The sequence below is a fragment of the Psammomys obesus genome, unplaced genomic scaffold (genome assembly GCF_907164565.1).
Source record: "Psammomys obesus unplaced genomic scaffold, mPsaObe1.curated_primary_1811, whole genome shotgun sequence".
NCBI classification, from domain to species: Eukaryota; Metazoa; Chordata; class Mammalia; order Rodentia; family Muridae; genus Psammomys; species Psammomys obesus.
This window is the reverse complement of record NW_026596466.1, coordinates 2,622,299-2,632,995: the sequence shown is the minus strand read 5'-3', so window position 1 is coordinate 2,632,995 and position 10,697 is coordinate 2,622,299. Positions and strand designations below refer to the sequence as shown.

The 10,697-nt window shown below is 51.2% G+C and overlaps 1 protein-coding gene across 1 annotated transcript in view; it reads left to right on the top strand.

Annotated features, from left to right (window-relative positions):
- LOC129670104 (protein sidekick-1-like) overlaps positions 1 to 10,697 on the top strand; it is a gene marked incomplete at its 5' end in the record, with an annotated part of 897,806 nt that overhangs the window by 862,833 nt on the left and 24,276 nt on the right. Inside the window, one exon of the mRNA XM_055598542.1 lies at positions 10,424 to 10,588. Coding sequence (XP_055454517.1) covers positions 10,424 to 10,588 — 165 coding nt within the window. The remainder of the gene's footprint in view (positions 1 to 10,423; positions 10,589 to 10,697) is intronic.

The window sequence follows — 10,697 nt, the reverse complement described above, 5'->3', positions numbered from 1 at the left end:
AGAGAGAGAGAGAGAGAGAGAGAGAGCAGGACACTGTCCTCCGGCCTAGGCCAGGGGTGGGTCTGTTTGTGCGTGTGTGTTTGCATGCACAGCGCTGCAAACACTAGGTACATGTACCACACACACACACACACACACACACACACACACACAAATGCTAACACACACACACACACATGCATGCAAACACAAACATACACATGCATGCATGCAAACACACATGTACAAACAGACCCACCCCTGTCCTACCTCTTTCCTTGACATTTTTTTAAATATCTTGCTCACTTTAAAAAATATTTTATGTGTGTTGGTGTTTTGCTTACATGTATGTCTGTGCACCGCATGTGTGCCTGATGCTCAAGGAGGCCAGAGTTGCAGATGATTGTGAGCCACCATTTAGATGCTGGGAGTCAAACCCAGGTCCTCTGGAAGAGCGACCAGCATTCTCAACTCGTGAGCCATCTTTCCAGCCCTCTCTTGCTCACCTTTAAACAAGTGTCAACTGCATGTGCTGATGGGGTTAAATGTGGTTTTGGGCTTTGAGACTGTCACGTGTGACTCAGGTTGGCCTCAAAGTCTCCATGTGGCCCAGGGCGATCCTCCACCCTCACCTCCTGAGCGCTGCTCTCTGAGGTATGCATCATTTTGCCCAGTTTTCCGTGGTGCTGGGGATGGAGCCCAGGGCTTCTGGCAGGCTAAGCTCTCTCCCACCTAACCCACATCCCAGCCCCCAGTGTGGCAGTTTTCTGCTTGCTGCGTTTGTTACCTGCCGTCACACAGCTGGACTGACTAACTGACCCGACAAGAGGTGAAGGAAGGAGAGGCTCGTCTTCACTCACATTTCGGAGGGTTCGCTTGATTCCGTTACTTGGCCCTATGCACTTGGCGTACCTGACAGCAGGAGAGTGTAGTGGAGGCACCTGTTTGCTTCATGGTCGACAGGAAGTGGAGAGAGAGACAGGAGGGGCCCGGACAAGGGCCCATGTGCAGAGGCTACTTCCTCTAGCTAGGTCCACCTCTGAAATAGCCCCCCAGCTGGTAACCAAGCCTTCAGCACACAAGCCTATAGGAGGCAGGTTACCCCCGACAGTGACACCGTCAAGGGTACACACTGACCACACCCAGCCACAGCAGCCGTTGGGAACCGGTGTTCTGCCACCTCCACGTTGCATTTCTTGGTTGGTTCCCACATTGGAGGCAAAGTGCAGACACTTGTATTTCTGCGTCTGCGTTATTTAACTTGCCGAGTCTCCTCCAGCTCCATACGTGTTGTCACCAATGACAGCACTTGATTCTTGGTGACCAAGTAATACTCCACCGGGTACTTATGTCACAGTTACTTTTTTCCATTCATGCTCTGACGAACGTCTAGACTGACCTCCTATCTTCGAGGTAACGGCTTCTATATTAGATGCGCTGGCTTCATTTCCTTCTGCTGGATACCCAGCACCCAGACAGCTGGATCATCTGCAGTTTTGTCTTCAGCTTTCTGAGGACCCTCCATCCCATTCTCCATAGGGACAGGACTCATCTGCATTCCCGCCTACTGTGCGTGAAAGCTCCATTTGCTTTCAACAATGAAGGGTGGACGTTATTGGAAAATGAGTTGGGTATTACTGCTGGGAGCTCAAGGCGGGAGCCGGGGAGGTCACCAAACTTGAAGAATGCTAAGCAGCATCACTGTGACCTTCAGCCGGTTACAGGGATCACAGGAAACAACCGGGAGTGGACAAGGGTGAAGCACCAGGTATGCTTCAGGAAGGGGCGTCTTTCCTGATGCTAGGTGCACCTTGGGTTAGGAGCCATTTTGGTCTGGTATTTAAGGAGGCTGTTAGGCCGAGAGGGAAGAGCCCCAGTGTCACATCCTGTGGCAGGCAGTTCTCTTCCTCCCTTCCTCCCTTCCTCCCTTCCTCTCCAAGGCCCCCTCCCCCACCACTGCCTTTCATGCTTCTGGATGGATAAAAGCTAGAAGTGTGTCCTGGGACATCTAAGGAGAAGTAGACTGGAAAGCTGGGCTGCGGAGACTGCCTAGAGTGGAACACTTGATGCATGAGCATGAGGAACGAAGCGCCAAGCCTTAGGACAGAGGTTCTCAACCTGTGGGTCGCAACCCCTTTGTGGGTCAAACAGCCTTTTCTCGGGGTCACCTAAGACCATCGGAAAACACAGATATTTATCGCTGGGGGTCACCACAGCATGAGGAGCTATATTAGAGAGTCGCAGGATTACCTTAGAGCCTACCCAACCCTTGGACACAGCAGAACATCTGTAGCCCGGTGCTCCCACGGTGAGCTGGGGGATGGAGATCGAGAGTTCCCAAAAGCTTGTGAGCTCACTAGCTACTGGCACGGCGGCAGCAAACAAGGTCTCGTTTCAGATGAGGTGGGAGATGAGGACCAACACCCGAGGTTATGGCCTGACCTGCATGCGTGTGTCACAGCAGGCACACGCCCATGGTGCTACATCTGCACGATTGCATGGGCATACCTATACCCCCCCACACACACAACAAACACGTTTTTAAAGCTGCTCCCTGCATGCATTCTGTAAGATAGGAAATTGTCACAGAATGAAAATACACAAAGGAGGAAGGGAGGGAGGATGGAGGGAAGGAAGGATAAAAGGAAAATTCTTTGGCTCCAGCTTGCTGGACTCCAGGCCCTAGGTGATATCTGAGGAGCAAGGCACTGGCCAGCTTGTGAGACAGGGGTTCTCAAATCAGTGAAAGTTCTGGAGCCTTCTGTGGTCATTTGGTCCCCATCATGACCCCAAGGACAGCCAACCAGCTCTCTGCACAGTGACTCTGTGCAGCGCTGGCTTTTGCTGCTGTCCCTGTCACCGACACTGGAAGACAGTTGCCAACCATGTTCCCTTGTGTATCCTGCTAACTGACCACAGTGGGCTGCCAGATCAGGGCCTGTCACTGAAAACCCAACACAGCAAGATGCCCCATCCCCTTTGCAACACAGATCACAGCGCCATGCAGGCTTTTATAGATCGTCAATATTTAAACACCTTGCTGGGACCCAGGGGCCTCTGGATCTCAGCTGTCATCTATTTCAGGCCTCATTACACAAACCATTAAACACTCTATCTTCTCATTTTCTCCACTGAAGCTCCCTGGCAAGGCCTTCTCCGGGCGGAGCCCAGATTCGTGCTGAGCCCTGCTCGCCTGGCATCTAGGGGAACAGAGACACTCCGTGGTAGGCTCCCATGGCCCAGATGGTCTGTTCAGCCTGGGGTAACCCTGCCCAGCCACATCCCTGCCTGCCCCTGAAGACAAACCCATCAACGCAGTGTCCTCCATCTGTCCTTAGCCCTGTCTTCACCCTGAAGGTTTCGCTGAAGAGCCCACGGCCACTGCACCCAGCAGCAGCTAACGGCAGTAGCACCCCTTCACAGAACCTCTTGTTCGGAGAGAGTGGTCCCTGAGTGTAGCCCAAGGGCATGGCCATCAAGCTCTACCAGGATGGCTGACCAGCTGGTTCATTTCTCTAGATTTTGAATGAGTCTCCCCTGGAATTGTGTAGCAAAAGGCATCTGGAAAGTAGCTATGTGGTGGGCAGACTCGAATGATTTATTTACGCAAATTATTCCAAGGCATTTTGCTGTGTAGCTCTCAGAGCCTAATTTACATATTTACACAATACACTGGAATGGCACTAAAGGCACTATAAATATACTTTCCTCTCCAAAGCAGCCATGAAATATATATTTAGGATGCACCCAAGGCAAGCAGACATTGTTTTGCCATTTTCCCAGATGATGCCTTAGCCTGCAGGCAAGGCACAGGACCTGTCCATCGTCAGCCCCCTGGGTGCACCCCAAATTCTTTCCCATTCGTTGTGTTCATTTTCAGTTCTTGGCAAAGTGAGTTTTAACTGAACCAGAAGGAAAATCAATATTTCCAAACTGGGCATAGTGGTGCAGACCCGTCTTCCCAGCATTCCAGAGGACGAGGGAGGAGGTGAATTGCAGTCCAGCCCAGGCTACTAGATAGGTGAACCCTGTTTCAGAAATGAACTAGTGCCAAGCTGGGGAGATGGCACAGCTGACTAAGTGCTTGAGATGCAAGCATAAGGACTCATTTCCTAGAACCTGTGCTCAATAAAGCCCGACGTGATGGCGCAGGCTTCTAATCCCAGGGCTAGGGAGGTGGGGACGCACAGATCCCGAGGCTCTCTGGGTAGTCAGCCCAGCTGAATCAGCCAGCCACAGGCCGCCGAGAGACCCACCTCTGAAACTAGGGGGCCGGTAGCCGAGAAACAACACCTGAGTTTTCTCTGCCCTACACATGCATTCATGCACACACATGCATGTGCACACACTGAATAAATAAATAAATTCAATTCTTTGAATACGGGCAGCCTCATGTCGGCGGGTACAGCAAGTGGACCTCAGCTCTCTCCTTCTCCCTCTCTCCCCTCCCCTTCTCACTCTCTTCCTCTTCTATGGCCACCAAATGCCCCATGTCCTTTCCTACGTCAGTCTCCTTCGCTGGCTATCCCTGCCTTAAGACACACACTGAGTGCTGTCTGCTGTGCTGGGAAAGGACCAGGCACAAAGCATTTTTATTAGCAGCCATATTTGGCCTGTTGTTTAAGCCTCACCTCCTAGCTTGACCGCTTATACGGAGAGAAACGACAGCTCTTAAGAAGTAAAAGGCTGCCAGGCGCTTACTTGCTCAGCGATGCAGGCTGATGGTCAGGCTGTTGGCTGCCTGAGTTAGTGGGCCCAGCAGTCTCTGTGGTGAGTGACAGTTTCATTCAGCATGGAGACCCTGCTTAATTGGCCGTGAAATCAGACTTTTGTATTGGCATGCTGTCTGCCCTGATACCTGTGGCGCTTCTGCCTAGGCGTTGGAGGGGTACATGCAGCAAAGGCCGCTCGGTCATGCTGCACCGGGGCTAGCATATGAGCAAATGCACCCCCTGTGCCGGGGCTGGGGAGATGCCAGCATGGCGAGCTGAAAGCTGACTCATTCCATCCTCTAGATACAAGCCTTTGACAGCAGGCCTGTTTGCACCGGAAGAGGCTCGACACTTCCTCCTGAGGGTGGGCAGCGCAGCTGAGGAGGGAAGCCGCAGTCCATGTTCTCTGAGGAACACCCACGCGAGAGCTGAACTCCGCGCTTCCCTCCTCCCGGTGGGCTGTGAGGTCTGTGGTGACAGGGACGCTCTCTTAGGAGCATTTGCAGTCTCCATCCTGGCGCTCCCCTGCCCTCTTAAGACCTCGAGGCAGACTTGACAGTGTGCTAAGGTGCGAGATGGATAGTCCAGGAATCGGGTGGGACCAGCCGTGTGGGAGCCACTTGGGGAAATTACCAGGGGCCACTCACCTGAGAACCCACCCAGGAGCCAGTCACTTGAGGACCATTCACGCAGAGTTCAGGAGGTCAGTCGTTCAGGGGTCATCGTCCAGATCAGTCGCCGGGAACCAGAAGCCCCCTGGTTGTTCTCTTGTAGTGCTTCGGAGGACCAGGCATCTGGGGGACCAGGCAGGAGATCAGTCAGCCTTGTGTTAATCACCCAGGGAGATGTCACCCCAGAGACCCGTCACCAGGAACTCATCCTCTGGGATCCACATCCCAGGATCAGCCAGTAGAGACCTGGCTGTGCGTGACAACCGCTCTCCTCTGGCCGTGTCTCGGGTCTCTCACAGTGATGACAAGCGGGTCCCCTGCACTAAATGTCCAGGGTTTTCTTGTGGGAAGCACAGTTGTGCTGTCCTCTCCTGCTCTGACGGAGACGGAAGTCCAGGCACTGGGGATCTTCCTGGTACAAGGAAAATCAGTCGCACAAATCTCATTATTGTTAATAGTTCTGTAATGTTATTTTTCTCACAAATTTGTGGAGGTATTTTCTCCATCACTGATTTATTGAGATATTTAGCAGCATAATAAAAATGAGAAAAACAACCCACAGTTGGGGAACAGTAGCCGCTCTCGCAGCTGCCAAGTTTTTTTTTTTTAACCCACTGGTGATCACCGTGTAAATATTGTTATAGATAAATAGCCCAATGAATTATAATCCAAGCATAATATGCTAATTTTAGAAGGCAGAATTAAGCAAAATAAAAATGCAAATATTTTCTTCTGTTAGTTCAGAAGGAAATCATCTTGGCATGGCACCACCCTCTCCCGTTTTTTGAGTGTAAGTAGATTGCTGAATAAATCGCTCAGTGTTGAGATCCTATATCAATATTTTAAAATGTTTTTATAAAAAATGCACAAAGTTCCTGGAGCTATGACAGAGCTCTTAAAGTAAAATGTAGTCTTTGGGTGACGACAGAAGCAGGGGAATTGTGTTTGTCCCCAGTACCAGGAGAGCATTAAGGAAACATGAATGCGGAGGACAGCGAGAGAGCTTGCCGCGAAGGTGTCCAGAGCTCAGATGCCAGGGAAATGCTCTAGGCTCGAGTGCTCTCAATTTCACTCTACTGGGTTTGAACAACACCCAGTTTGCAAGTCTGTGTTTCTGTCCTTAGACTCTTAGAGCATAACATTATCTTTTTAGTGGAGAACTTGGCACGATACATTCAATATTTAGAGCCTTGGAGCTAAGCACGGGGTGAAATAGGGGTGGCCATTGTTTACTGAGAGTCTGACGGAGTTGGGGCAGGAGAGAGGCCATGGGTTGCAAAGATGGCTGCCTGGAGGGGTGAATAGATGGCTAGGTAGGTGAGTGGGTGAGTGTTTGGTTGGTGGGTGATTAGTTTGGTGGGCAGAGATGAGTGGGCGGGTGAGTCAGTGGGTAAGTGGATAGATGGGTGTGTGGATAGGAGATGGATGGGTAGGCAATTGAGCGAATGGGTGGGTGATGAGTGGATGGGTGGGTAGATTGAGGGATATATGAATATCCTTGGGTAGGTTGATGGGTAGATGCAAGGACAGATAATAAGATCTTTATTATGTAAAGATTTCAGGGCCCTAGGGTATGAACAATGAAATGAACTGAGAGCATGCTCTGTAAGCCATGGCTGGAGCAGCCGTCCCTTCCTGAAGTGTGGGTTGGAGTTGGGGAGGGGCAGGGGGACATGTTCCTGCTTTCTCTCTCCATCCTGCTCATAGACTGTACAAAGCCTGTGAGAACGGAGGCTCTCCTGACCTGCCGAGGGACAGAAGGCTGTCCCATCACAGAGTGTGCCGTGAATATTTGTAGGTGAACGAGGGGGCATCAGAGGGGCTCCGGGGCTCTGCAGGCCACCTGTTGAAATGCACTATCTCTCCACACTATTCTTAAGCAAAGTTCATGTCAGAGACATAAACCAGGGCTGGAGAGGTGGCTCGGTACTTAAAGTCACTTGCTGCTCTTCCGGAGGACCTGAGTTTGGTTTCCAGAATCTCTTTCAGGCTCACAACTGGCTACAACTCCAGCTCCAGGGAATGTAACACCCTCTTCTGGATGCATATACAGGACATATAGCCTCACAAACACTTATGCATACCTATACATCATCATAAATCTTGAAGTATATGTATGAGCCACACTGACACCCATTCTGTGCATAGAAGCCTTGTTATTTTAGAGAGGAGGGGCCATCTGTGCTGCGGTGTGCCACCCCTGACGGCTCTCTTGATGAGCAACAGCCAACAATATGTGAATCATGAGGCTCCAGTGTCTGCTGATGCCATTAAAGCCATCAGCGTCGCCTCGTTCATTAACCTGTGACTATCAGGGCTTTGCCAGGGCAAAGTCTAAACCCTGAGCAAGCACGAACTCACACACTCGCAATATCCTCCTGTTTACCATTAGGCTAATCCATCCAAGCGCATCTTCCGAGAAGGCGGTCGGGGAGGCTTCGCTTCCCATCACCCTGGGGCCATAAAAACAGCAAGTTCGTGCACATGTATATTCAGTGGGCTTTTCCCTCCCCAGATCGCCTGCTTTTTCAAGTCCCGCAGACTTTTTCCTGTAAGAGGAAATTGAACTTGGGAAGGATTTCTACATCATAGGAGCAATTTAGGCTCTGCCCCCACCTTTTAGCAACAGCCTCCTCGGGGAATAATTTATATTTTATTTGCAATCACTCAGGTTGCACTGACTGCGTGTGAAGCAGTGTGCTGGGCACTTTATAAATAAAAACATATTTGAATTCTCAAGGCAGAATTCTCAGCACTGTACGTACCTTTGGTATCGCCATTTGACAGACAAGGCAGAGAGAAGCCGAGTGCTCTGCCTAAGGCCACACAGCCAGGGACAGGACCAAGCTTTGCACTAAGGCTGCATAGTTATAGACAGTTTGTTCAGCCACTGTGCGTTTTTGGTTTGTTGTTATTGTTGAGACATGACCTCGTGTAGCCCAGGCCACGCTAGAACTTTCTATAAAGCCAAGGGTGACTTGAATGTCTGATCCTTCTACCTCCTCTACCCGAGTGCTGGGATGACAAGCATGTGCCATCATGACCAGTTTCACTGGCTGTCTTTCCTTAGCTCTGTTGGTTGATGCTTAGGAACCGAAGCCATTCTCCTGTTTCTTCTTTTCTATGTAACGTTTTCTGGCCTGGATCTTATTCACATTTTCCTAGGTATCAGAATTTATATAAATTAGGTCATTACCTACTATGGAAAACTTTGCTTAAGACAAAAGTCACCACCTTGATATGTGTGTGTGTGTGTGTGTGTGTGTGTGTGTGTGTGTGTGTGTGTGTGTGTATAGGCCAGAAGTCACCCTTGGGTGTTGTTTCTCAGTCACTCTCCACAGGGTCTCTCTCGCCTGGAGCTCATCCATCAGGTCAGGCTGGCTGGGTCTCTCTAGCCTGTAGCTCATCCATCAGGTCAGGCTGGCTGGCCATCAAGCCCCAGAGATCACAGCTTCTTGATAGGTGCTGGAAATTGAACCCAGGCCCCACACTGGCGCCGTAAGCACTTTAGCCCCGCACCAGACTCAGCCTTATCTAAACGTACCACTGAGTAACTTCTTGGTGCTGGGGACGCCCCTTACCCCATCTGCCTTCCATCTTGGAAATCCAGACTCTGTCACCACTGAGTTCCCATCCCTGAACCCCTCCCCCCATCTGACGTTCTGTCTCCAGCACTCGAGCAACCCCGGGGGTCTCTCTAAACAAAACTGTGCAGTGTGGGGTCTTTGCGGGTGGATGACCTCAGTGGGCGCCTTGTCCTCAGCATCCCTGGGTAGCATCGGCATCCCTCCAGTTTGAAAGTGGACTCACTCTCCACTGTGCGCACGTTTGTCTGTCCACGCGTCACTTGGGTAGTTTATGCCTGTTGGCATTGTGGACAGCATTGCCGAGAACACGGATTTGCAAGCATCTGTCCAGAATTCAAAACGCTTTTTTTTTTTTTTTTTTTTAATGCATGCTGATAGCATGATGACTGAAAATGTCAGGCTGGGGCATAGCTTAGTGGCAGAGCACTGCCTAGAAGCCTTCAGCAGGGCAGAGTGGCTCAGCCAGGAAGGGCCGCTGGGTTCCATCCCTAGCAGTTGTGGGGTGCAAAACACTCACTCTGCATTTAGGGCAGGCTTGGCTCTGGGGGTGCTCAAGACACCTGACATCGACAAGATATTCTCATTTGGGAAGTGGCCTTCAAGGCAGAAGCCGGGGCCAATTCCCAGCAGAGAGCGTGGAGCTCTGACGGTTCTATCCCCAACCACGAACCAGGCCTGTGTTTTCCGAAAGATCCAACCCTTCACTCTGAAGGAGATGAACCCCAGGGTAGATGGACCCCAGGGTTACAGCCATTCCAGGAGCACACGTGTCCATTCCGTCCGCATAGAAAACACCATACACCACACAGTGATGGCAACAGCGGAGAAGGAAGCTTGGCCTTAAACCGTCCTCTTAACCCGAGGACTGGGCTCCGTTTCCAGGCAGAACTGGGTAGGAACCCATAGCAAGTGCAAGCCAGTGGTGACCCACTAGCTCCCAGATGTCTGTAGGTCAAGAATAGGACCAAAGGGTCAGCAACGGGGCATGCAGAGAAAGCAGGGAAGGGAAAAGGTGAGGAAAAGCAGCAAGCCAGAAGGGAGTCAGTGTCCCTAAGGTGACACCAAGTGGGAAGCCAGGAACGACCTAGACCCCATGAGACTATGATAAGGAGAAGGGAAGGGATAGAAAACACCACTCCAGGATGGTGAGATGGTTTGGTCAAGCCTGGTGACCTGACTTCAGCATCAGAACTCACACCATGAAGGAGACTGAGGCCTGTGAGCTAGCTGTCCTCTGATCTCCACAAGTGCACTGTGGCAAGTCCATACCCCCACCAAAAGAGATAACTAAAGACAAATAAAGATGTTCTTATGGCCAGCTTGCCACTCTGGGAAATTTGCTGATACAGGAGACACGCCCCTCCACCCCTGGTCCTCTCTAGCCTCTGAGGCTGGCATCAGATGCCTGGCATGCCTGGGCTCATCTGGAGAAGAGTTGCCCTGACCCCTGTGCCATCTCTGAACCCTCTTGCAGATGAAGGCTTATGGGACATGTTTGCAAAGGACATTCCCCGGAGCGCTACGTCATACACGGTGAGCCTGGACAAGTTGCGGCAAGGAGTAACCTACGAGTTTCGGGTGGTGGCCGTGAACAAGGCGGGCTTTGGGGAACCCAGCCGCCCTTCCATAGCAGTGTCAGGTAAGCCCTTCAGAACATTTAAGGGCTTCTGTCCTTCCTTCCTTCTGAAGGATTTTAGTGTGTGTGTGTGTGTGTGTGTGTGTGTGTGTGTGTGTGTGTGTGTGTGTGT